General features: G+C 51.2%; 11 protein-coding genes across 11 annotated transcripts; 5 read left to right on the top strand and 6 right to left on the bottom strand.

Moving 5' to 3' along the window:
- Positions 1–951: 951 nt before the first annotated feature.
- C7974DRAFT_386395 (retrograde regulation protein 2) lies at positions 952–3054 on the bottom strand. The gene is made up of 3 exons (XM_046141055.1): positions 1691–3054; positions 1552–1642; positions 952–1500 (listed from the first exon to the last, which is right to left on the bottom strand). Exons 1-3 carry the CDS (start codon positions 2687–2689, stop codon positions 1265–1267), a joined length of 1326 nt encoding a protein of 441 aa, XP_046001911.1. The 5' UTR covers positions 2690–3054; the 3' UTR covers positions 952–1264.
- A 463-nt stretch (positions 3055–3517) lies between these two features.
- C7974DRAFT_351921 (gibberellin 2-oxidase) lies at positions 3518–4962 on the top strand. The gene is made up of 4 exons (XM_046139499.1): positions 3518–3995; positions 4052–4260; positions 4311–4528; positions 4579–4962. Exons 1-4 carry the CDS (start codon positions 3606–3608, stop codon positions 4884–4886), a joined length of 1125 nt encoding a protein of 374 aa, XP_046001910.1. The 5' UTR covers positions 3518–3605; the 3' UTR covers positions 4887–4962.
- C7974DRAFT_469157 (uncharacterized protein) lies at positions 4963–7142 on the bottom strand (the record flags this gene model as incomplete). The annotated part of the gene is made up of 5 exons (XM_046146420.1): positions 4963–5744; positions 5815–5965; positions 6013–6660; positions 6734–7009; positions 7062–7142. The coding sequence occupies 5 exons, from the start codon at positions 7140–7142 to the stop codon at positions 4963–4965; spliced, it is 1938 nt and encodes a 645-aa protein (XP_046001909.1).
- Positions 7143–8349: 1207 nt separating this feature from the next.
- Positions 8350–9955, bottom strand: C7974DRAFT_112736 (NADP-dependent leukotriene B4 12-hydroxydehydrogenase). The gene has a single exon (XM_046135021.1). It carries the CDS (start codon positions 9491–9493, stop codon positions 8426–8428), a length of 1068 nt encoding a protein of 355 aa, XP_046001908.1. The 5' UTR covers positions 9494–9955; the 3' UTR covers positions 8350–8425.
- A 462-nt stretch (positions 9956–10417) lies between these two features.
- On the bottom strand, positions 10418–11309 carry C7974DRAFT_303382 (Maf-like protein-domain-containing protein; the record flags this gene model as incomplete). Its single annotated transcript, XM_046137940.1, has 2 exons — positions 10418–10650; positions 10700–11309. 2 exons carry the CDS (start codon positions 11307–11309, stop codon positions 10418–10420), a joined length of 843 nt encoding a protein of 280 aa, XP_046001907.1.
- A 274-nt stretch (positions 11310–11583) lies between these two features.
- Positions 11584–13670, bottom strand: C7974DRAFT_112701 (uncharacterized protein). Its single transcript, XM_046135018.1, has one exon. The coding sequence runs from the start codon at positions 13569–13571 to the stop codon at positions 11628–11630; it is 1944 nt and encodes a 647-aa protein (XP_046001906.1). The 5' UTR covers positions 13572–13670; the 3' UTR covers positions 11584–11627.
- An 890-nt stretch (positions 13671–14560) lies between these two features.
- Positions 14561–16452, top strand: C7974DRAFT_431237 (uncharacterized protein; the record flags this gene model as incomplete). Its single annotated transcript, XM_046144762.1, has 3 exons — positions 14561–14658; positions 14703–15757; positions 15812–16452. 3 exons carry the CDS (start codon positions 14561–14563, stop codon positions 16450–16452), a joined length of 1794 nt encoding a protein of 597 aa, XP_046001905.1.
- A 124-nt stretch (positions 16453–16576) lies between these two features.
- On the top strand, positions 16577–18351 carry C7974DRAFT_112704 (uncharacterized protein). Its single transcript, XM_046135019.1, has one exon. It carries the CDS (start codon positions 16700–16702, stop codon positions 18173–18175), a length of 1476 nt encoding a protein of 491 aa, XP_046001904.1. The 5' UTR covers positions 16577–16699; the 3' UTR covers positions 18176–18351.
- On the top strand, positions 18351–19300 carry C7974DRAFT_112709 (uncharacterized protein). Its single transcript, XM_046135020.1, has one exon. It carries the CDS (start codon positions 18527–18529, stop codon positions 18989–18991), a length of 465 nt encoding a protein of 154 aa, XP_046001903.1. The 5' UTR covers positions 18351–18526; the 3' UTR covers positions 18992–19300.
- C7974DRAFT_386384 (uncharacterized protein) lies at positions 18919–21262 on the bottom strand. Its single transcript, XM_046141054.1, has 3 exons — positions 20168–21262; positions 19901–20122; positions 18919–19833 (listed from the first exon to the last, which is right to left on the bottom strand). Exons 1-3 carry the CDS (start codon positions 20841–20843, stop codon positions 19160–19162), a joined length of 1572 nt encoding a protein of 523 aa, XP_046001902.1. The 5' UTR covers positions 20844–21262; the 3' UTR covers positions 18919–19159.
- Positions 21263–21307: 45 nt separating this feature from the next.
- Positions 21308–23595, top strand: C7974DRAFT_469152 (uncharacterized protein). Its single transcript, XM_046146419.1, has 2 exons — positions 21308–21481; positions 21534–23595. Exon 2 carries the CDS (start codon positions 21578–21580, stop codon positions 23255–23257), a length of 1680 nt encoding a protein of 559 aa, XP_046001901.1. The 5' UTR covers positions 21308–21481; positions 21534–21577; the 3' UTR covers positions 23258–23595.
- The last annotated feature ends 35 nt before the right edge of the window (positions 23596–23630 follow it).

Below are 23630 nucleotides of genomic sequence, written 5' to 3'. Positions count from 1 at the left end.
AGAGCGACCGCGGCGATCAATGCCGCAATACAACCTCACGGATGAGCGGTGGCCTGTCACAAGTACCCGGAGTAATTGCTGATGGGATGATCGTCGCACCGGCACGCCTCACATCAGCGTAGGGAGTATGGGTTTCAGAGTAAGTGGAATTAGAGATGCTGAACTATCTGAGCACCTTGGATGCCGCCGTTGGTGTTTTGGGCCCCTACCGGCGCATTCATGCGCCGAGGATTTCGAGCCAACGTGTTGGAGTAAGTGCAGTAGGGACGCCTTCCGCACTTGGCGTTCCAACGTCATGTCACCACGCTAGTGTTTCAAGATTCCTAGTTTGGCTAGTTCGACTTGTGGAGACACGACACGATCCTCTCTCAAAACCACGCGCATTCCGAATGACCTGTCCCCTGCATGGCGATGCTCTTTACCGTACGAGAGATCGCCTCTGCGTAGATTGCGAGCTCGCTTGCCGAAGTGCGGCGCGGTCAAGCTCTCCGTGCATTCGTTGTATACCCCGACGGTGACCATTGGCAACGACCTCAGCCTAAGGGAATTCGACTTGGACATAGTTTCGAATCCTTTGGCGGACATCTCGGCAGCCATGCGATAGACAGCTGTCACTTTCTCCGCATGGTATGCATCGTATGCGTTCCGCAAACAACTAATCTCGCCTGTCCAGTAGTCGTTTGTGACGCTGACTCTAAACACGCGTCATGTCTTAGCACCAAAAGGAGACTTCTTCACTACAGCCACTTGTGAAAGCCACGCAACTTGGATGTGCAGGAGAAGCGCCAAATATGGCCGACATGGAGAGTTGCGGCGTCTGCGCACCCGCTAAAGTCAGGCAGCTACAAGACAGGATGATCGCAATCTTTCACACCCAAATCGTCAACTGTCGTTGCTAGAAAACCCAAAGGCTAGTACCTAGGGAGAAGGCGGTACGTCACTCATCGCACGGTTTGGGAGTGCTATGGCGATCAAATCAAAGCCTTGCTCTTGCTATTCGCCACGTCGATAGGTGAGGCGGGGCTCGCAGCCTTGTGCGAAGAAAATAGTCGCACATTGGCCGTGCTCTCCGATGTCCATCGCTCAGCCCTCCTTCGTTGACTCCGCCCGTCTTCGGTCTTTTCTGACGACAAGCAACCAGCTTGTTAGGATTGCGCAGATACCAACCACAAGGACCGAAAGATTGATGCCATATGACGTGCGGTATCTTGGGCCGAAGACTGTGCTGAACACGTGAGGTCCTACGATGCCACTGCACAAAATATCAGCAGACGTACACCGAGTAGACAGCATGGACGTACCTGAACTGGGCGCAGGCATTCGTCAGACCGATGCCGATACCCGATGCCACTGTACCCTCCAGAGCCCTGATGCGCTCAGACCAGATGACTGGATACGCACACCCAGCGCAGGCGACGGCGACGATCAGACAGAGGTAGCGTACCACTGGGTTGTCAACAGTCAGAAGGATAATGTAGCACACTATGATGGTTGTTTCAACTGGTGTTGTCAGCATATTTGTGCGCTGAGAGTGCTCTGTACGCCACTCACTTCCAACGGCGGTGACCCAAGGCCTGATCCACTTTCTTTGCAGCATGAAGCCCAAGGTGTTCAGCAACAAGAATGCTGAGACATAGGGTGGCTACAAGGGTCAGTATCTATGTGGACAGTCGCATCCCTCCGAACTTACTATGTTCATAAGCTGTGAGTAAGCTGTTGTGGTGAATCCAAGCTGGTACACAACAGTCGGCAACGCAAAGCCGACTCCAAAGCCTCCAATACCGTGGCAGATCCAGTACAAGCTGAAGCTGTACAGGGTTGGGTCTTTTGTCATGGCCTTCAGCGACCCCCAATCCCAGTGTTTCTCGTCTTTCGGTGCACTGCTGGATAGCCTGTTCTTTAGGTATGACCGCTCTTCTTCGGTCAAAAACTTGGCTGTCTCCGGGTAGTTTGGCACCCAAAGGGCGACGAACGCAAGGATGATGGCTGGCAGCCCTTCCAAGAGAAAGAGCCATCTCCAGCCCGATAGGCCTCCAAGCTGGTCCATGTGCGAGATCGCGTACGCCAACAGACCAGACAATGCGCTCGAAACCTGACCGACTGAATAGAAGAATGCAATGCGTTGTGGCATCTCAGAAGGCTTGTACCAGAACGCATAATGGTACAGCACGCTCGGGAAGAAACCCGCCTCTGCAGCGCCGATCGCAAAGCGCACGCACATCATGCCTGAGAAGTTCATTGCTGCCGCCGAACAGCAAGCTGAGACACCCCAGGCCATGATCAAGACGAACATCCATCTCGAAGGCGTGAAGAGCTTGAGCAGTATCGTGTTAGTAGGTTCGAAGATCAGGTAGCTGTATGAGAAGATTGACAACGTCCACGCCCACTGCGAGGGTGTGAAGCCCAGCTGTTTCTTGATGCCAGTTCCAGCCTCGAGATTGATGATAGCAGCATTGGAGTAGTTGGCGCTGTCGATGACGCGGAAGATGTAGACGAGTGAGTAGAAGCCAACGAGCCAGAAGTCGATCTTTCGCATAAGCTTCTTCTCGAACTCGGGACTGACGCTGAGAGACTCTGCAGTCGGATCCGATGTTGTTCGTGATACTGACGATGAGCCCTTGTGAGAGACCAAGTGCGCTTCGTTGGCAACATAGCTCAGCTTGTCGATGGGATCCTTCGTGGAACCCATGGCCGTAGCTTTGGGTTCGAGTCTGACAGAATCGACAGGAAGGGAAGAGTGGGTACCGCAGAAGGCAGAACTGAACGCCGACAGGTTGTCTCCGGGTGTTGATCAAGGAGCATGGCAAAAAGTATTTATTCTCCGCGTGCAGCGGCGTTTACTAGACACCGTCACCATCGACGCCGGTGTCTTCCATGCCTGTAACCGAACTGCACCCGTCACGACATGAGACTTAGAATGACGATAAGTGGCCTTTTCCACTACAGTATGACAGGGGTAAGTAGTCAATGTGTCACAAGACTTCGCAGCAGCTAGCTGTCAACAAAACATGACCTGTAGATGTATACAAAATATTTCAGCTTTAATATTAGCACTTTATTGTTTAGTCTAGTGTGCTTCACCATTACTTGCAGAGAGGTGCTGCTAGAAGAAGAATATTGAAGGATCTACATTGATTACTTACCCCTGCTATACTGTACCAAGAGATAGCGACCATATGCATCAGCAAGCCTTGACAAGCATAGTGCTATGTTTGCTTGTGATATCTCCGGTTCGGCTAAGAAACGCCTATCTGATCTCCACAATGCCATGAACGCCTTTTCGGCCTTCAAGCACGTTGCTGGACGCCTCATGCGGAGACAAGCACTCCGGTGACACGGTAATGGTGAAAAATGAACCACGATGTTATTGCCGATGAACTAAGGATCAGCACGTTGTTGCAGCTGGCAAGCACGCAATTGAGGGGAGAACAACGTCTCGGATCGGGAACGACCAATCAGAACATAGACCCCGCGTGAACATCAGCGAACGTGAGGGAATGATAAGTATGTTGAGCGACACGATCATAGGTATGATCCAAGTAGTTTCTCATCTTTTGTGTCTGTGTTGTCGACTATTCCAAACAATTTGAATAAGTGTTGACACCATGGCCCCGTCCGCAGTCTCACCTCCTCTGGAGGCCACCAACAAGCTTCTTGTCAAGCCATGGAGCAGACCACAGGAGACCAAAGAAGATCTTGAGTGGGCACCATTGACCAGCATTGACCTATCACGCTTTGATGAACCTGGTGGCAAGCAAGAGCTGGCAAAGCAACTCTACGATGCTATCACAAGAGTAGGATTTTGGGTCGTTACCGGCTCCGGCATCGACGATGAGCGAGTCTTGCGCCAATTCAGCATTGGGAACACTTTCTTCAAAGAGTCGTTGGAGGAAAAGAGGAGGTATCCATGCAACTTTGCAGAAGGCGAGTATTTTGGGTACAGAGAGAACGAGCGATGGATTGGAGATACTGGAGTCAAAGAGAACATTGAAATGGTATGCAGCTATAAATAGCGTGTTCAAAGCCAGACCACTGTGCTGATGACTTACAGTTGAACATTCACAAAGATATCCCGGCGTGGAAGGATGTCGGCAAACATCAAGTTGTCGAGGAAAATTGGGATGAGATTCGCGACTTCCACCGCGACGTATGGGAAGTGGCTCGCAAACTCTTCGTTTTGATCGCCATTATCTTGGAACTTCCCGAGAATTACCTGGCAGATGCTCACGCGTACGACCAGGTCTCGGACGACCACTTGCGGTACGCAGCTGTTCAGATTTTCGTAGCAAACAGTGATTGACGGTTTGCAGCTATATGATCTACAACGTCCGCACCCAAGAGGAGTGGGACAAGGCACAAGCATACTCCAAGGGCGGCCACACAGACTTCGGCAGCTTGACTCTGCTGTTCAGTCAGCACGTGGCTGGGTTGCAGATCAGGACGCCGGAGGGAGAATGGAAATACGTCAAGCCGGTCTCGGGTGGCATCACGTGTAATGCTGCAGACACACTCACATTCCTAACGAATGGTCAGTGATTCCTTCTACCGACACTGGCTTCAATGCTGATATGTCTACAGGCTTCATCAAATCGACAATTCATCGCGTCGTCACACCACCAAAGGACCAAATCGACATTCCACGCCTGGGACTCTTGTACTTCAGTAGACCAGGAGACCACGCGCCGATGCGGACTGTGCCTTCGCCGCTTCTGGATCGACTGGGACTTATCAAAGAGGAAGATAAGGATCTGAGTAGGCCAGTGCCGTCAGGAACAGAGTATGTGAGGGCGAGGGTCAAGGATGTGCATCACAAGAAAGTGCTAGATAAGCGCGAGGGTACAAGCTTCCAGTACAAGGGGTTGGAGGTGAAGAATCACTATGCATAGAAGCTGGATGTATTTTTTCCCGAAAGTGTAGCATATGAAAATTGGTATACGATGTCTCACATCGTTGATTGATACATCAGGTGGTGTTCGCCCTGGTTAATGTCACGCCTATCTCAGCCTCTGTATCCTGTCTCCTGGGCGGCCCGAAAGCAGAGCTAGTATCGATAGATGGAAGATTCATCGATGGTCCATCAACAGGGGCGGTTGTGGATTGATCTTGTGCAGGTTCCCCTGTCGATGTCGATGTCGCTGGCACAGATTCCAAGGACAACGCACTTCCGTTTGCGTGGGCCGCAGGCAACGGTGCGGACTTCAACGAATGCCGTCTGTTGAGCATCATCTCCACGACAAGCAGTATCAAGTACACCCCAAACTCAATAATGATGAAACAATAACCCCACAAGCGACCGACTACACCCATCACAAAACCGCCTACAACTAAAGCAGCGATTAGCATGGAGCTGCATATTCTAACCGTGATTCGACCAAATCGAGTTTCTGGCGTATGTTGGTCTATTGACAATGAGCATAGAATGCTTATTGTGACATGAGCCAGGAAGAGGATATTAGGAGACTCCTCGCTCATAGTCCACATCATCTCCAGTAGCTTCAAATCATCCCATCCGGCCTTGATAACGATTACGATCACGCTCATAGATGCAATGAACGCTAAGATAACATACGGTGTGACGGTAAAAGCCAAGGAGAGATTGTAGAAGTCAAAGTCAGGGTCTTCTCTGCTTGATTGATCCTTGATCAACCTCGTACTTGATATTGATGGTGGGTTTGGTAGTAATTGTTGATCAGGTGCGTGATCTTGTGGTGGGATCGTTGAATTTGGCTGACTTTGATAGGTGGCTATGCGTTGGTCAGTCACAATCATCGATCATGTTACGGGACTACCTAGGTAGCGTTAAAATAGACTTACTCGTGACTAAGGTTTCGACCAAAGCAACTACTGGGGCGACTAGCATCAAAGACGCAATAACCTGCCCGAAAGTCCACTCATGGTCGTCAGGCTCAGAAATGGGAAGTAGGTTTGTCAAGCCCCAGGCAAGACCTACCGCTAGCCACCAGATCTTTCCTGTATTAGCTCGTACCTTTACCGCTGAAGAACTACACGTACCTCAAAAGCCCTCGAAAGTAAGATATCCAACAGCATGCGGGTTAGAAGGTAACTCGCAAGCAGGGGCCGGTAAATGAGACACATCAGAATTGCTGATCTAGATGTTGTTTCTTTCAAGACCGACCGCAGCATCTTTTTGACGTGTTGGCTGAGCCATCGTTTTGCAGAAAGATAAAATATCGTCGATGTTTCGAACAGACGCCAGATCCGGTTCGCCATCCCAAAAATCAAAATTATAGCCGAGATGATGGTGTTTTGCTTCTTGATTTCCACCTGTCTCTCCCACTCGGAATCACCGTAATGATAGCCTCGTGATCTTTCTTCGCTATATTTGAAAAAGCAGATGGCGTAATCAAATACAGGATTGTAAGCGAATTCATAGCCGGGATGTATTATCCTAGAATCAATATAGTTTGATGAAGGAATCAGAGCGACACTCAATAGAACAATCAGGATGACCATTCCAGGTATTCTCCAAATTCGTGCTCGCCGATTTTGTCGGAAGTGATCCCGCAAGAACGTTAAACAGCATAGATGCGTGATACTTGAGAACCAAGCCAAGTCGATAACTCTTTCCCAGTGCATAGCGGATATACCGGATGGAAGCTGAGAGTACCCGCTGATAAGCACAGAAAGACCTGTAATCAACTGGAAATCACTCATAGTTAACATGCACTGAGTATGTCAGCTTGCACCTTGGAATGCCTCTTATCTTACAAACCTGTGTCAAAGCATCCCGAATGCGATCTCTGCGCGCTTGAGCATCGTCTCGGTCTTGTGTACTTGCAGACGTGTGGCCGACCTGACGCAACCTTTTCAGTCGCCATCCTAGGAGTTGCTCGTCGATTGGGTTGGATTTGAAAGTGAACTGTGCATGACGTCCGGGGTTTGGATGATGGGAGCCGAATGGATTGATGTCAGGACGGTATGCGACGAAATAATTGGCTACGACCAGGCAAAGAGCCAACCCAGCTGTGATCGTCCAGGCAAGGCTGACCTATCATAGCATTAGGACGACCCTTGCCGCGATATTGAGCACCTGAACATACACCTATTCCTGTGATATCTTGATTAGGCCGGAGTTCTGTGGGGTGGATAGAACAGTCAACTGTCTTGTTAGTAGTCGACATCACTGTGGTGAAGGAAGAGACTTTGGAAATCGGATTTCAGCATGGCCGAGTCTTATTATACGCAAGTACAATCCGCCTAGCAGCGTTACGCTTCGCATAATGCAGCCACCCTGCAGTACCAGCCACAGCGCTTATGTACATAAGCTTGATCTTGGACCCCAACTCGTTAAAATTAGGTAGACCACCCAGTTTCGACAAATAGCTACGTTGCCTTCAACCTGCGTAAGTTCAACTTTGATAGATCAAACTCCCCTGAATGAAACCATTAATACTGCAGGGGAGCACATGGGTATAGACAACCATTCAAGGAAAGTAGACAAAGCTTCTGAAACAAGCTCGAGAGACAAATACTCATGATTCTTGACACATGCGAGCGCTGTGTATACCGAAACGAGTCTCGACACAGAATATTTCCCTGCTCCGGCTAGGTCACGCCAGATACATGTCCAGCGACTTGTTTCTACATAAGATTGGTGGTGCTAGAAGATCCCGGTTGCTGGGAAGGTTTTATTGGAGCGTTCATGCGGATTGAAGAGGCGTTACTGGGTCGTGTAGAAATTGTAGACACTGTTGACGAGTTCCGACCTGTCGTTGGCGCTCGTTCATGTTTATCAGTCATGCCAAGGGCGGCTCGTGCGATCGTCAGCTTTCGATGGCAGCCTCTCATGTAGGTGTTGCCTGGCTTGTGTCAGGCTGCAGTAACAGTCATGCGTGTGTGATCATGAGGCGAATTGTCATTACCCTCGTTCTGGAGGAGCAAGAGTCGACAGCAAAGTAATTGGCCTTGCTTTACTGACAATTAAGTAAGGGAAAGCTAGTCGTGAGTATTAGATGCCAGCATTCTCTCAACTCGCAGTCTGCCGTAGACTTTGTTCGGCCTTGCTGGTTAGCTGATAGTGGCTTTTCATGGCGCATGTCAGCCCCCATTAGAGACCCCAAGATGACGAATACCTTTGATCATATGCGTCATTCAATATAGGCTTGCATGATTTGCTGCATGAGTAGGCGGAGAACGATCGGGGTGTGTCTGTGAGAAAGCCCGGACTGTCACGTGCATAATGGCTCGTGCTCAAAGGATACTTGGTGGAACACCATATCCATGATATCACACAGTGGCTTTCCTCGACAGAGACCCTCTCGAGTTTGGAAAGCGCCTAGCTGAAGTCACGTGTCTTAGCTAACAGCTGATGAATGGAATGACATGACGTGACGAGAAGTTATCAAAGATAAATATTCAAAATTAATTCGTTCGTGGCTCAAAAGGCCATCAGTGGTATCATAATCTACTGCTCCTTCTCCAAATCCGCAATCTGCAGCACTGCCTTGCCGAAGTTATCTCCCCTCAGCATACCCAAGAAACCCTCAACACCGTTGTCAATACCCTCAGTGACGCTGAGCTTGGCCTTGAATGTGCCCTCGCTCAACCACTTCTGCAGCTTCTCCTGGTGGTCCTTCGCGTGCTTGGGACCCATGTTCTCGTCGGAGACGATGAAACCGCGCATGGTGATGCGCTTGGCCACGACGGACATCAGGTTCTTGATTGGGTAGCTCTCCTCAGGCTTAAGGTTGTACTGCGAGATCATACCGCATGCAACGATACGACCGAAGTTGTTCATGGCGTTGATAGCGGCCTCGAGCTGCTCGCCGCCGACGTTCTCGTAGTAGATGTCGATACCGTTGGGGGCGAGGCGGGCGAGCGCGTCCGCGGGCTTCTCGGTCTTGTAGTTGAAGCCGTCGTCGAAGTTGAGCTCGTTCTTGATGAACTCGAGCTTCTTGTCGTCGCCGACGGAGCCGATGACCTTCAGGCCCTCGTGCTTGGCCAGCTGGCCGACAAGCTGACCGACAGCACCTGACGCGGCAGAAATGAAGATTGTCTCGCCCTTCTTGGGCTGGCCGATCTCGTAGAAGGAGGACCAGGCTGTCAGGCCGGGCATGCCTAGGGGACCGAGGAACAGCTTGGTATCAAGGTTGTAGGGATTCTCGAGCTTGCGAACGGTCTTGACGGTTTGTGCGTCGAGAAGGGAGTACTCCTCAATGGGTGTGATAGCAAGTGTGATCAGAACCTCGCCCTCCTTGAAGTCCTTGTTGTTCGATTTGACGACCTTGAAGATGGACTTGTTGGTGATGGGCTGGCCGAGCGCGAAGGGAGGAGAGTACGACTTCTTCGAGGCATCTCGCATGCGGCCACGCTGGTAGGGATCGAATGATGCGTAGAAGTTCTTGACGATAAGACCGCCCTCGGGAATCTGCTGATCAAGATCGAATTCGCGGGCCTCGACTGTGAGGTCCTGGCCAGCGACAGGCCAGCCTACGGGCACCTTCTTGAAAATGAGGCCCTTGTTCTGAACCATTGTGTCTGTTTACGAATATGCTCTTGGGTACTGAGAGTGGGAAGGAGGGGTATCTCGATAAAGTATTCGACAAAGGAAGTAAATGGTATGACAGGTCGTAAATGCAGCGGGACAAGAGACCTACATATAGCTCCTCCACAGCAGACTTTTATGTCAACACGGCTTCAACTAGCCAAATTCGTATTGCGTCATAGTGAAAGGGTCCAGTGCCTACCAGCGAGTTCTAACGGAGGTACGACAAGAAGAGTAAAGTTGTCTGGGCCACACTTTTCGCCGTTCTCAGCCCGAGAACGAATTGCGGTACGGTGTGTTTCGTGCGCCACGCAGACAGTAAAGCATTAGAAATCGTCGCCTCAACTGCCTCGGTCGCAACGTCGCATGGCTATAATGAGCGGAACAAGGCTCAAAGCAGAAATTTCTACGTGCGATTAGAAACCGATGTAGGGATGACGACGATGGGTGGTGCAGGTGGTCCGGAGTTGAGCCGCTTTGAGACAAGCGCCCGCAGTGTCTAAGAGAGCCGAGGCAAGTGGGGAATATTTGTAAGGAGGGGTCGAGCTCAGATTAACAAACTGTCCGACACGGCGTATAGATGTACCGGCCGTTGCGTACGGCTTTGGGGTTGGCTGTCAAGGAGAGACATATTTCAGGAGGCCAGTACTGGGCGGCATAGAGTTGACACTATGAATAAGAGTCAAGAAAGCTTTTGTGGTGCTGTTCGGCGAGTCAAGATGCCAATGCTCCGGATTCGACCGCTCGGGCCCCTCGTACGAGTGTTCTCGAAGACTACGGTATTCGGGTGTGCAATTATATGATTCTATTGTGCAATTCTGCACGCCGCTATGTTTGCATGCCCCTGGAGGAAAGGGGCCTGCATTAATGCATGTTACACCACGACTCGTCGCTAGATGTGTGGTCTTTCTCCTAGTCGCCTTCCCTGACGAACATATCATCCATCTCGTCGTCCAACTCCTCTTCGGGCTCCATGATCTTTTCAATCAGGGTCAATGTTGCGCGTATGGGTAGTCCGACAACATTATCATACGACCCTTCGATGCGCTCAATAAGAACAGCACCTCCGCTTTGAATACCATAGCCGCCAGCTTTGTCATTGCCGTCACGCGTCCGCACATACGCAAGGATGAGTTCGTCTGTGACTGCCAGCTGTTAGTGGTTGCCTTGAGAGAGCATTGCTATGCGACGTACCTAATGGGTCAAATTTCACCGTTGTCTCCTCAACGTGCGTCTCCAGCCTGTACCCTGGGTCCATGGCACTTTCTAATGGCTTCATCACTGCCACAGCCGTCATGACTTTGTGCTGACCCTGGTCCCTCAGCATCTTCAGCATAGAAATATGGTGTTCGGCGCCTCTTGGCTTCTCAAGTATCCTGCCATCATGACTAACGATGATTGTATCTGCGCCAATGAACAGCGCTGGCTCGCCTTGATCTGTGTTATCGATTTCGCGGCGGTATACGTCTTGCACTTTTGCAGTTGCGGTTTCAAGGACGTAGTTGATCGCGCCGAGGTCGTGTGAGAGGTCTTCGCCAAACTGCGAGGGCACTATGTGTACGTTTTGAAGTCCGAGCTGGGCAAGGAGCTGCTTTCGTCGAGGAGATGCCGAGGCAAGAATGACGCGCTTTCGTCGCAATTCGTCTAACACGGGTATGCTGAGCGGCGGAGGCGGTCCGCGAGGAGGCGGTGGACCTTGGGGCCCTCTTTTCGAATCAGATGGGCCTGGCGACTTGCGGTTTGATAGAAGGGGTGTTTTGGCTGCTGCATCGTAGGGCGGTGGGGGGTCTGACGGCGTTGACATGGCTGATATTGACCGTCACTGAACAGCGCAGAGATTGAAAAACAATATGCAGCGAGTGAAATGTGTTGATAGTGGCTGTTGGCGCGAGCGTGGCGTTGTGTCTCCCAGCTGTGCACAAAAGTTAGGATGACACAATGCCGCCCCGAGCTCCTGCTGCCCTTGACTCGCGCAATCTCCTCCATGCGCAACACGCGCTTGGCCTTGCCACGTCCTGCGTGCAAGAGCGCCAATTCAAATGTTCTAATCAAGTATACTACATTCTTCAGGTGATCGACTTGATACCACGATGATATGATTGTAGTGTAGATGGCGCTACATTTAACCGCCGCCGCCGCCGCCGTCACCTCCTCCACCTCCTCCGTCTCCCCCGTAACTATGGTGCCCTCCGTGATGTCCACCATACCCACCCTGTTGCCCTTGAGCTGCCATAGCCAAGCCTGCATCCGCTAAATTGCCCAGTGCGCCCGCAATCCCATTTGGGTTCTGCATAGCTTCTGCAGTTTCCATTCTACCGTTGATACTCTTCGATCTGCCATGTTTCGCGGTGAAATCGCTTCCTCTCCAATAGCTTAGCTTTCCGAGATCACATTTTCGCGCCGTCTCCTCGCTCTGCATGAAACCCTTTGGATCTTGGCTCTTCTGCCGCCGTAGTTCATGTTTTTGCCAGTCTTTCAGAACTTGCAGCGAGGCGATGACAAGGGCGTGGTCTACTAACGGAGAACGAATGTAGAGCGTTTCATCGGGAAGACAGGTCAACGATATCTTACATCCCAGTTTGATGGAACTGCGGTTCCCACGAGAGTGGCAGAGGCCGCAAATGTCATGGTCTGGACAGGTCTTGCAATTCCACCTCTGACCGACTATTGGTTTTACTTGACATTCCATACAAGTGGTTCCTTCGTGAACTCGCACATCGCCATCGAATCCGTCCCAATAGGTGTGGTCCGCGACAATATCACCGTAAAGTGGGTCTTGGTAGTTGTTATGTGCAACAAAAAGTGCATGGCGGATGATGTCGTAGCGCTGGCCTTGAGTCGAGCTCACTGGCATTTGACTGACCCATAAGTAGGTTTTCGCATCGTTGCCAACAAAGCGAAGCGAGTCGTAGTTCGAGGCGTGGACGTATGTAGTGAGTATATCAGATCCTCCACCTGCATTCAAAACCTCCTTCTTGCGAACACCACTTCTGAGGTCCAATCGCAGTTCGTAGGACCATACCGGATGTCGCTTCTTGACACGGGGATCTGCATCGTGAGTGAGCATGACCCATGAAAACCTTGGATCACGATAACTGCCGCCGAACTTTTTGAAAGAGAATACATAGGTCGGAGGGGAAGAGTTCGAGGAATCCTCTGACCGTCGATGACTCGACCAGGCGGATGACATTGGCACATCAAGCCAATTGGCTTTTGCGGTAATGCGCGTTTGAGCATGGTACATCTTGACCACCGGACCAAGTCTCCACTGAGGCGGGTAGGGGACATGTCGATGTTCTTCAAGATGGCTGGCCAAAGACGCTGGATTTGATGGTATCTCCAGCGCGTCGGGCGCGTTACTGATCACCACTTCGGGTAGGTCGCTTACAACTACCGGTGGCAGATGACTTGGAGGAAACTTTGGGGCTTGGTCCGGAACTACTTCTGGTAGCATGCTGTATCTTGATGGCGCTTGTGGTGGTGAGCCGAACGATCCAGGATTCCATGGTATCCCAGAGAGGCTCTGCGAATGCGGCCGCAGGGACCGCGTAGATTGCTGATGTACCAACCCAGGACTGTACACAGAACCCTGGGGTATGCTTTGAGAGTGTGGCCTCATTGAATTCAAAGACCGCTGTTGTGCAAGCGACGGCGTCCACTGAGGGCTTGGCAACACCATACTGGCTGGACGCAATGGTTGGCTGATACTGTTATTGTACTTTTTCCCTGCCTCTTGTACTTCAAGTAAATGAAGTCGTTCTGCAAGCGCTTCATCTTCCGTCACCTGCTGGTTTGGTGCTGACAACTTCCTTGCAAGCTGTCCGTCCTCTGTCAATTGCTTCTCTGATGTTGTCGTTGGCGGTACTGCAGGCAAAGGCGCTGGGAGCTCTGCGATAATGGGTGCCGGCTCGGCCGTCCCATAAAAAGGGTGTATACTCTGCACCGTCGGCTGTGCGTAGGGCGGAATGGGTTTCTGGTAGAATGCTGAAGAACGATTGTCTAACAATTGCGCTGGTGGTTGATGATACGCTGGATCTGTCCAGCCCGACCATGGCCGTTGCGACATCCTCACAACGCGGAAGTGATATCTGAAAGATTTCTCTTTACTGATGTTGTGCAGGAGTGCGTCAAAGCGAGATCGTCAGGCACGAACCTGGACCGGCGTCGCTTTGCGAACGGGTTCCTGCAGCGCGCATCAACTCCAAATGGTGCAGGATGTTTGCAGCAAGCTTTCAGGGAGACCTGTGAGAGTAGAGAGCAACGATGAGAATCGTTCTGTGCATCAAGACAGTACGATCAAGACGCGTAGCGGTGGGGAGGTGGAGATTGAAGATGGCGACTCGAGTGGCCCTGTCTGAGGCTGGATGCCTTGCAGATCGCATCAACGTCAGCTTGCGTCAGAGGCTTACTGAACAGCAACCTGCGCTTTGTATCTTTTCCACGGGAGTTGGTGGTCATGGACGAGCGCCTGTAGATTCGCTTTGTATTGATGGGTGGTCAAATCGAGCAGCCAGATTTTAGCGTCAGATTGATAACCATCAGCCTCAGCTGAGCTGATCGAGCCGTGACAGTAAATGTCGCTACCTCTAGGACTTATGAAACATGTTGTGCGCCTCCAGTCTGCTCACTCGCGATCGAGCCTCCGAAACGCGAATTTCAGCAGAATAAGGTAAGAGCCAGATGATTACGGGGTAGCGCTAGCCAATCAAAGACTACGGGCTCCGATCACCGATCGCCCACGATCCAGACGCACAACCCATCTCCACATCCGACGCGCCAAATTGGTGTTGTGATGAGAGCACTGCAGACCCGTCGCTGGTGTCGTTGATTCCGCTGATGCCACCAAAACGAACCTGGTCACAGGTCATTGACAATGGCCCTCAGTTGTCACCCGCGGCTGCACGACCACGACTATCGGAGGCTGGGCTTGAGCCGACAACACCGGCAATTTCGCGGAAAGTAAAAGCTTGCGCAGCATGTCGAAAACAAAAGGTTAGCAAGTGATCTATGTCTACGCGGTCACCCGGTACTGATGTCGAGCCGATCAAATGCATTATGGATGGTGCAGAACCGCCATGCAAGCGTTGTGCTGAACGAAATCTTTCGTGCGTATTGAACAAAAGCCTGCAGACGTTGATCGACGAGCGATCACAGTAAGTGTCACGACATCGATTAGGCCAGTTTTTAACCAGACCAGATGGAAGCACGAAGTTGTTGGTGATCTTGGTGTCATACACGCGTCTCTTCAACAAGTTCTCAGCAAATTATCACTACCTGCACTGCCATCGTTAAACGCCACTACCGTGGATGACCTGGATCCAGTCCAACAGTATGACGCTGCGGATCGAGACGAGGACGTCCCATCGTGTGACAATTCACCAAGATCGTCTCCAAAAGGTGATGCTTTGCCACATGCACCTATCGAGTCTCTGTACCAGCTCACCCGTCTCCGAGCACTTCGATCAGATGACCCAACCGAGGAACGCAAGCACACCCCAGATTTCGCGGCCAATCACCCTGTCAATGACTTCATTTCTCGCGGCATCGTTAGCATTGAAGATGCCGAGCGTCTTTTCGGCTTCTTCCTAAACCGAATTGATCACTTCATGTATAAGATTGGGAGTCATCACTATCGCGATCTGGACAGTGTTCGCCGTAGCTCCACCATTCTTACTGTAACTATCTGTACTGTCGCAGCCCTGCACGATCCCCAAAGTAATCATCTTTACAAACCGTGCAGTCGAGAGTTCCGCCGTTTGATGTCAGCATCCATGTTTGACCGACGGATCGATCGCGACCGTATGCGGGCTCTTTGCGTGGCATCATACTGGCTACACGATCTCTCCTGGACGATTAGTGGATACGCCATCCGACGAGCCATGGAGATCAATTTAAGCAGCAGCTATCAGCGCGTGCTTGCTAGTGGTGATGAGGATTCCATGGAGTGCATACGACTGTGGTACGTTCTGTACATCTGCGACCGACACTTGTCGATTCTGTACGGTCGACCGTCAATCGTCAAAGACGAAGTATCTATTACTGGGTGGGAGGCGCTTATGCGGACCTCAGCTTTCACTGAAGCCGATAAACGACTTGTAAGCCAGATGGCTCTGCTGATCATCATGGGCAATGCAAGAGAGCTTTTTGGACCTGACACTGGCGAACCAATCCCCAAAGCTTTTGCACCACAACTGGCAAGCTTCAGCCGCCAAATCGATCACTGGATGGGCTTTTGGTCGACGGAACTTCTGAGTAAGACATACTGCTTGCTTCTAGGCCCCTTAATTATAATGCTGACATATTCAGAAATTCATCAATTCATCGGCGGCTTCCCTACAAAGGGCGTGATTATACATCATCACCTCGCAAAGCTTCATCTACACTCCCACGTTTTTCGAGGCCTACAGGGTGCCTCCGTACCGGCCCACTTCCGCGATAGTGCGGTCGCTGCTGTAACAGCTGCTACAGATACGATCGAAATGGTCCTTACTGACTACGACATTCAGGAAGGACTTGTCGGCATTCCACACTACATTCATTCAATGGTGGCGTTTGCATGTGCCTTCTTATTGAACATCGCTTCACAATACAGCGGACAGTATATATCTGATACTGTAGTGTTTGACTTGACGACGAAAGCCGTGCAGCAATTTCGATCAACCCCTGTTGGTAAGTGGCATTTGGTTCACCTTATGGCAGAGGGACTCGAAAAGATGATCGCAAAGAAGGGCGGCAGTCCAGCGGCAAGAATCCTGCCCAGTCTACCAAAGGAAGCGAGTCAACTTAGTGCACCTACTGGATCGGAACTCAATACCCCGTTGACTGGAGGGTCCTACGGCGAGAATTTCTTCGGCGGCTTCGACGATGCATACAATCCAGGGGCCTCGTCATTCCTGAATTTTGACACAGGTACAATCGATCTTGACTTCGCTGGCTTCAGCTTCTAAACACTTGCGTTCAACAGCCTGTACGAGATATAAGCCAGCCTGAATGATGTAAGCATGTTAGAAAACACGTGCCAGGAGTGATGGCGCGGTTCCAAGACACCCAGAGCGACCTCGGGAGGGGCCACGATCGGCAAGGAGTCCGACCCCACTTACCCGCAACCCCACGTCAAGTACGTTACCCGCTGTTGCCCGCAGACTACACGGATCCTATAACAACACCGATCTTGCTTCGAACTCGCTATCGACAATGTCTACCCCGTCAGTAGTACCAACTCCTCTGCCACTCAAAAAGACGCTGGACGCACTTCCAGCTCTGTCTTCAACCTCAACCGAGCTCCGATCGCAGACGCGGGATGTCATTCAAGCCAGCTCCGATATTCCTATTTTGGTGGCACTCGACGATGATCCAACCGGGACACAGACTTGCCACGACATTCATGTGCTGACGACCTGGACGGTTCCAGTTCTGGCAGCAGAATTCAAAAGCACAGCGCCTGGAAGCGGCTTCTTTATTCTTACCAATTCGCGAGCGCTGCATCCACCAGCTGCACGAGAGCTGACTATTGAGATATGTCAAAACCTAAAGGAAGCTGCAAATCAAGCAGGTAAAAAATTCGAAGTCGTTCTCCGAGGTGATTCGACACTAAGAGGGCACTTTCCAGTCGAACCGGAGGCTGTGGAGGAAGCTCTTGGTGCAAGCGATGCATGGATTCTCGCACCGTTTTTCCTTCAGGGTGGAAGATACACGATCGACGATGTTCACTATGTTGCTGAAGGCGACACGTTGGTGCCCGCCGCAGAGACTCCGTTTGCGAAGGATGCCACATTCGGGTTCAAGAGCAGCCAAATGGCGGACTGGGTCGTTGAAAAAAGCAAGGGGGCAATATCAAGAGATCGAGTGCGTGGTATCAGCCTTGGAGACATACGACAGGGTGGACCTGATAAAGTCAATGAGATCTTGCAGAGCGCCTCGAAAGGTACGGTGTTTATCGTCAACGCAGCTGCAGAGGAAGATATGGATGTGGTTGTTCTTGGGATTCTGAAGGCATCTGCGCTGGGCAAGAAGTTTCTCTTCCGATCTGCAGCTGCCTTTGTGTCTGCCCGCCTTGGAATATCTCCTATTCCACCTATCACCTCGCGGCAACTTCGGCTCAGCACTGCGACTGGCGGGCTGATCATCGCTGGCTCATACGTCCCTAAGACTACCACTCAACTGAAGGCTCTAATTGAGGTCGCAGGCGACAAGCTGATCACGGTGGAGCTGAGCGTCAACAAGCTTCTCGAAAGCGATGATTCGCGCGCCAAAGAGCTCAGCAATGCTCTTGAGGTTGCTACACGCGCACTACAGGAGCCAAAGGACGTCTTAATCATGACGTCTAGAGATCTGATCACCGGCGCAGATGAGCGATCTTCATTGGACATCGGCTCTGTTGTTGCAGCTGCACTTGTCACCTTTTTGGAGCGACTGGAAGTCAAGCCGAGATACTTGATCGCAAAGGGTGGCATTACAAGCAGTGATATGGCGACGAAGGGACTGAAGATGAAAAAGGCTACGATTGTTGGACAAGCAGCTCCAGGAGTTCCTCTCTGGCGATGCGATGAGCCGACGAGCAAATGGCCTGGCTTGCCCTATGTCGTATTTCCTGGCAATGTTGGTGGGGACTTCACGCTGGCAGAGGTTGCAGAGAAATGGAGGCCTTCGATACCGGTCAATCGCTGTTAATTCAAAGCCTTCACTGTGCAGTCTACTTCGGAATCTGGATGTCCAAGAGTCACGTGATCAAATTGAACTGCATCATCAACACACACAACCTACAGGCTTCCAATTGCGTTTTCTATCTGAGTACTGATCCGTTCACGCTCACTGTGCTATTTCCGAGTCATCCAGAAATGCTAGCTTTGTGTATTGCCCTCTTATGGGGCTAGGGGCGGGATTCGGGACTCGACTCGACACCAAACCCGGAGCATAGAAACACATAAACCAAGGGTCAAGCCCCAGCAATACAGGAAATGGTTATACAGCAATACTCATAACTCGATAACAAAAGTCTCGACGACTCCCCCCCTCGCCAAAATGGCCAACCCAGTGCTTTTCACCAGCCTCCCTCCCCGAGAAGCCATCGCCGACGCACTCCACCGCTGCATTCTCGGCATCGACAGCAATAACCAACCTCTTTTTGAGTCTGCCTGCTTGAAAACCGAGGAAATGACCTGGACCGGCAACGGCTTCAACATCCAGGGCTGGACGGCAATTAAAGCGCTATTCGACAGGCTTTTCGTTCTGGTCACCACGCACACCATCAGCGGTATTCGAGTGGAAGTGGAAGACGGCGCGAGCGAGGCAGTCTTGACTGCTCACGCTATGTCGTATCATGTGCGGCCGGAGGATGCGTTCATAAAGGAGGATACCTCCTACACGGCGTCGAGCTTGTATACTCTTGGTCTTGTGAAGGATGTGGGGGATGGGTTGTGGAAGATCAAAAGGTGGGAGGCGGAGGTTCTTTGGACTACAGGGGATCGCGGAGTGCTTCAATCTTAAACGTCTTTGATGGTGTATTCTGAAATCTACCTGTGGAGTTGTGCAGTGAATGCGTAAGTAGCTAGTAGTCTTGTTCCCGTAACCCAGACGCCTCCAATTCCAAATGTTGTCTCTGTAACTCTGCCTGCACAATCTGAGTCCTTCCAAACTCCATCCCTGCGTGAACTTTCACATCCGCATTGTTTTGCTTCTCACGCGAACCCAGTCTTCCTTCTTGATGTCGATTTCCGATTTAGCATCAACAGACAACGCCGTCGGGCGTGGTTTCCGCTTGAAACAACCACGGACCCACGCGAACATCTGCTGAACTCCTCGCACAGTCGGCGGTCGAGCGACTAAAAACACGATGACCGTCACCGGTATCGCTACTGCGAAGTACACCCAGAACCCGCTGCTGCCGGGCATATTTTCGCTGTTCATGCTGAACAGACTAGAGATGTAACTCAGCGGAACAAATATCAGCGCCAGTACTGTCAGGCGACTGATGTTCGCGGTCTCGGCAAACGATTGTCGTGCGTCAATAATCTGGACTAGTGATGTGACAACTGGTAGCATGTTCTCCAGTCTACGGCCTGCGTCTTCGATGTCGCTTTCGATCACTGTGTAGTCCTGGAGGACCTTATCGATACAAGAAACGTGCTCTGGGTTTAGAGATGGCTGTGTTCGGAGATGCCGAATGACTGCTCTGATTTTCTGCTGAGAGATCATGCTCCTCCGTCGCCAGCCTTGGAGTTCTCGCAGATCCATATTGAATTTCTCGAGATCTAGCTGGCTGCCTTCGTACTCGTACATTTTGATGCAATGCTGCATTACTGCGATGTATTTCACCCATTCTGCAGCAACTATCCGTAGCGGATAGTACGCAAGTGACTGTATCGAAGGATCGAGTGGATCGAAACAGCCCGGTACGGCTTTTTTTCCAGTATCCTATCAAGTCATTCGCCATAGATTGTCGTAAGTTGATCCCTGTCTGGTCCTGATCCCAGGACTCTGAGAATCTGGGTAGATCCATGAAGTTCTCGTACGTTCCCAAATAAGGATTCACGTCCAGAGTGACTTTGTGCTGCGGATCATCTTTGTATTCCGAGTGATAGTAGGTATCGCCAATTGGTGGGTCAACCAGCATCAAGGCTTACGATATCAGCTCTGCAGTAGAAAGAGGTGATGCATACGTACCGAGCCAGAAACCAGGATCACGCCGGAGCTTGATAACAGAGACGCGATGCTGAGCAAGCCCAATGCTTGTGGCACGCAGAAATACGAGCTTACGATCAATCGCAGCATCTAGAGCAAACTTCCCTCCGAGGGGATACGCAACATTGGATGTCAGTGGCTGATGGTACGAGACATTTACAAAGTCACGGCCGTGGAAACGAGACGGCAGAGTCGCATCGTCGGGTGTTTGGTGACGCATTCCTGTTCTATGTACAGTATGCAGATGAGTTGCAAGAAACAACGGGTCGAGATCTAATGCGGAACCTAGAAGCTCAATGACCTGGACGGTAAGGTCCTCTACTATCAATACCCGGCCGTGAAGTGACTGATTAGTGTTGCGACCCTTCTCTTTGGCCAACGAGCCAGGCGGTTCTCCCAACTCATAGCTCAGGCAGTCGATGTCTGGTATCAGTCGCACGGAAGGAGTCGCCGTACCATGATGAAAGTCTAATGCCGTCACGTGGCAGCCGTAAGCTCGAGCTTTCGGATTTGCAAGAAACGAGTGCAAAGTCAGTAACGACGGATTTCTGGCGCACAGGGTCCGAACGTAGTCCTTATAGGTAAGAGACTGTTTGTACACGTCGCTTTTGTCGCGAGAGTAGCTCGGAGGTGGAGTGAATGCTGAGCTCGAAGACATGCTCCGCCCACGTCAAACAAAAGTGGTGCACGATAGTTTGATAGATTGGTACGCGCGCGGCTGAGGCTTAAAGGTTGTCGAAGCCGGGGGCCGAACGAAGATCTAGCTGAAGGACCTTGTCCGTTTAGCGGGGTGGCGTACAGGTAGGCAGTAGCCTTGTCGCACGGCTGTGCGAGGATGCGCAATCGTCAGCTGCGAGCGGGGGCAGTCGCAGGCAACGAAGCGAGGCTGAAGAGCGAGAGGGACGCAGCAGCGTCTCATCGTAAGATAAACAGGGTCTAGCGATGACTGTCTGGAGGACTTCCTGTAGAATCCATGTCACTTGATGATGGTAGCGAGTGCGGCACTCGCCTCAGCCTGATCCCTGAAGACTCCGCGGAGGCTTGGCTGGGTATACTCGCAGAGTACTAGACTGATAGCCTGGTCGTTTTTATTAGTTTGCCTGAACTTGCAGGCGCATTTAAGACAAATCCACAGCCTTGTCATCCTTCAACCTGACAGACGCATATCCTGCATATGAGTGGCGGTTCCCCAAGATCAGTCTAGCTAGACACCGGCTTCAAAAACATCCAGTAACCGTTTTATTCTACCCGGAAAATTTCCTGTAAGCTGTGTTAAGCACCCGGACCATCGATTTGGTATGTACTACAAACCATTGGCGTTCTGATCACTGCTGATTATAACGGTTAGGCGAAACGGGTACAGATCGTAAACTCGCTGCAACTTCAAGAGACATGACCAACGAGTACGCACCAGAAGCTGCGGGTGGTATCGACTCGGACGAGCAGAATGGAGCCCCTCAAGACCAGAACATGGACAATGAAGAGGACGACTTCAGACCACGAGTCCCTACCCGCGCAGTAACCGGCCTAGACACGACCCCTGTAATCCAAAAATTCCTTCGTGACGAGTTTCACCCTGAGCATTGGGATGCATGTGCTAAGACAGCACAAAAACTAATCAAGAGAAAATTAGAGGGAACGCGAGATAGGAATGATGAGGAAATGCAAGTCATGGTGACCTTCCGTGCGAAAAAGGAGAAGAGCCTGGAAGAAAAGCTGAAGATGAGAAACCTCGAGCGCTCAGTCATGGGCGAGGAAGAGTATGGATCTGGCACTGACATATTGAGGGATGTCAAGGACCTCGCTGGTGTTCGGGTGGTATTATACACCCCCAACAAGGCGCAACGAGAGAAGGTGAAGGAGGTAATCCAGGAGATATGGGGCCCCAACGTTGAGGAGAAGCACCATGGGGACCACATCTCGGAAGCTGCTGCAAAGGCCAATGAAGAAGGGGGCGAGTATGTTCGAAGACATCTCGGTTACCAAGCGGTGCACTATCGTGTATTGATGAAGAAAGATCAGGGCAAAGGATCTTACGTGTGGAAAGAAGATGACATGGTTGAGATCCAGGTCGTCTCAGCGCTTGGCCATGCATGGGCTGAGGCTGGCCACGATATTCTGTACAAAACGCACGCATATGGACGGCCACCGACCGAGGAACGCCGCATCCTGGATGCCTTGAATGGTCTTATCATCTCTGGAGATCTTCTGCTGGAACAGTTCCGCGAATCCGTTACCAAGAGGACTGTTGCTAAGTGGCACCAGTTCGAGCCTTTCGTCATGTTTTTACGAGACTCGGATGTATTGGAGCAGAAAGTAGATGACCAGGGATGCGAACTCCGAAGCGGGTATTGGAAAGACTTCAATTACGAAGGGAAGGACTTCGACGGGAAGGAACTCCTCTACCGGTTTCTGGTCCGTACAAAAAGGAACTATCCCTTGGCCGTGCGCAACGCACTCAGAGACCTTGGCTACCCTGACGATCCTAGAGTCGGGCTGGAAAGTGAACTGGCGAGCTACGAACCTGCTATTCGACCTCCGCCTGGTCTTCTAGCGCCATTTTGTCTCATCTCTAAGATGTTGCGCGATGTCCTGCACGATAGTGATCAAGCTGAGGAGTTGCTGGATACGGACTACACCACTACCAAGAAATGCAGTCTCATGATGGACGCACTGATATGGCTACAGACATTTGTAGGCAATCCCGAGGATGCCAGGGCGTTGCTGTTACAGCTGAATTTGACGGAGGGAGATTATGGACAACGTGACAGCTTGGACTTTGTGTTGAGAAGCCCACATCGGAGGTCTTGTTTCGGTGGGCCTCTTGCCACTCCACCTGCACAATGGATCGACAGAGAGATGCAAGCAGCCTGGGATTGGTTTGTGGAGCAATCGCATAAAGATGACTCTTTATGTGGGTTCTTCTTCCGCTTGGCGATCATGGGTGTCCCGGCGAAAGTGGTGGATGCTCATGAACGGTTGGACATACTCAAGATTCTATGTTTGTCGAGGTCAAACACCATGGAGGACCCTTACCTATCCGCCCAGGGTTCGCCTACAAAGTTGATGTGAATTGGCCGATGAGAAAGGCCTTTTATTGGAATCTTGCGGTAGTCCATCGTCTAAGGTAAAACATCGGCCTCTCTCCCGATCATTTGAATGAGCGCTTTCTTGTTCTATGATCATGCCTTCGCTAGCACAACATTCCACGAAATCGAGCTTTGTTGTGGTGCAAGCCTGATAAGCACTCATCCTCGAAGCTGAAGCAAGGCAGTGAATGTGGCTACCGGTCCTCTCAGATTGTGAGGCTGCTTTCTCCCAAACCGCGACTGAGCATGGAAGGCCAGGTAAAGCCAAAGCCTGTGGATGTACACCCTGGAACATGCATCGGACAAGATTGATATTACCGCTGAACATAGGTAGAGAGTGCAGGGGCACGGTCTAC

Source organism: Boeremia exigua (assembly GCF_020726555.1).
Source record: "Boeremia exigua strain MPI-SDFR-AT-0100 chromosome Unknown C7974scaffold_2, whole genome shotgun sequence".
Classification (NCBI taxonomy): Eukaryota; Fungi; Ascomycota; class Dothideomycetes; order Pleosporales; family Didymellaceae; genus Boeremia; species Boeremia exigua.
This window is presented reverse-complemented; position numbering and strand designations above follow the sequence as displayed.

What these genes read in the sequence shown, in the direction of transcription:
- C7974DRAFT_386395 (XM_046141055.1), bottom strand. Translation starts at nt 2,689, where the DNA reads ATGGGTTCCACGAAGGATCCCATCGACAAGCTGAGCTATGTTGCCAAC. An exon ending in ACTCACAGCTTATGAACATA is followed by an intron (nt 1,643 to 1,690) that starts GTAAGTTCGGAG and finishes TGACCCTTGTAG; the next exon opens with CCACCCTATGTCTCAGCATT. An exon ending in TTGGGTCACCGCCGTTGGAA is followed by an intron (nt 1,501 to 1,551) that starts GTGAGTGGCGTA and finishes TGACAACACCAG; the next exon opens with TTGAAACAACCATCATAGTG.
- C7974DRAFT_351921 (XM_046139499.1), top strand. Translation starts at nt 3,606, where the DNA reads ATGGCCCCGTCCGCAGTCTCACCTCCTCTGGAGGCCACCAACAAGCTT. An exon ending in TCAAAGAGAACATTGAAATG is followed by an intron (nt 3,996 to 4,051) that starts GTATGCAGCTAT and finishes GATGACTTACAG; the next exon opens with TTGAACATTCACAAAGATAT. An exon ending in ACTCACATTCCTAACGAATG is followed by an intron (nt 4,529 to 4,578) that starts GTCAGTGATTCC and finishes ATATGTCTACAG; the next exon opens with GCTTCATCAAATCGACAATT.
- C7974DRAFT_112736 (XM_046135021.1), bottom strand. Translation starts at nt 9,493, where the DNA reads ATGGTTCAGAACAAGGGCCTCATTTTCAAGAAGGTGCCCGTAGGCTGG.
- C7974DRAFT_112701 (XM_046135018.1), bottom strand. Translation starts at nt 13,571, where the DNA reads ATGTCGCAACGGCCATGGTCGGGCTGGACAGATCCAGCGTATCATCAA.
- C7974DRAFT_112704 (XM_046135019.1), top strand. Translation starts at nt 16,700, where the DNA reads ATGTCTACCCCGTCAGTAGTACCAACTCCTCTGCCACTCAAAAAGACG.
- C7974DRAFT_112709 (XM_046135020.1), top strand. Translation starts at nt 18,527, where the DNA reads ATGGCCAACCCAGTGCTTTTCACCAGCCTCCCTCCCCGAGAAGCCATC.
- C7974DRAFT_386384 (XM_046141054.1), bottom strand. Translation starts at nt 20,843, where the DNA reads ATGTCTTCGAGCTCAGCATTCACTCCACCTCCGAGCTACTCTCGCGAC. An exon ending in TGATCCTGGTTTCTGGCTCG is followed by an intron (nt 20,123 to 20,167) that starts GTACGTATGCAT and finishes TGATATCGTAAG; the next exon opens with CCTTGATGCTGGTTGACCCA. An exon ending in AGGATACTGGAAAAAAAGCC is followed by an intron (nt 19,834 to 19,900) that starts GTACCGGGCTGT and finishes CGCTACGGATAG; the next exon opens with TTGCTGCAGAATGGGTGAAA.
- C7974DRAFT_469152 (XM_046146419.1), top strand. Translation starts at nt 21,578, where the DNA reads ATGACCAACGAGTACGCACCAGAAGCTGCGGGTGGTATCGACTCGGAC.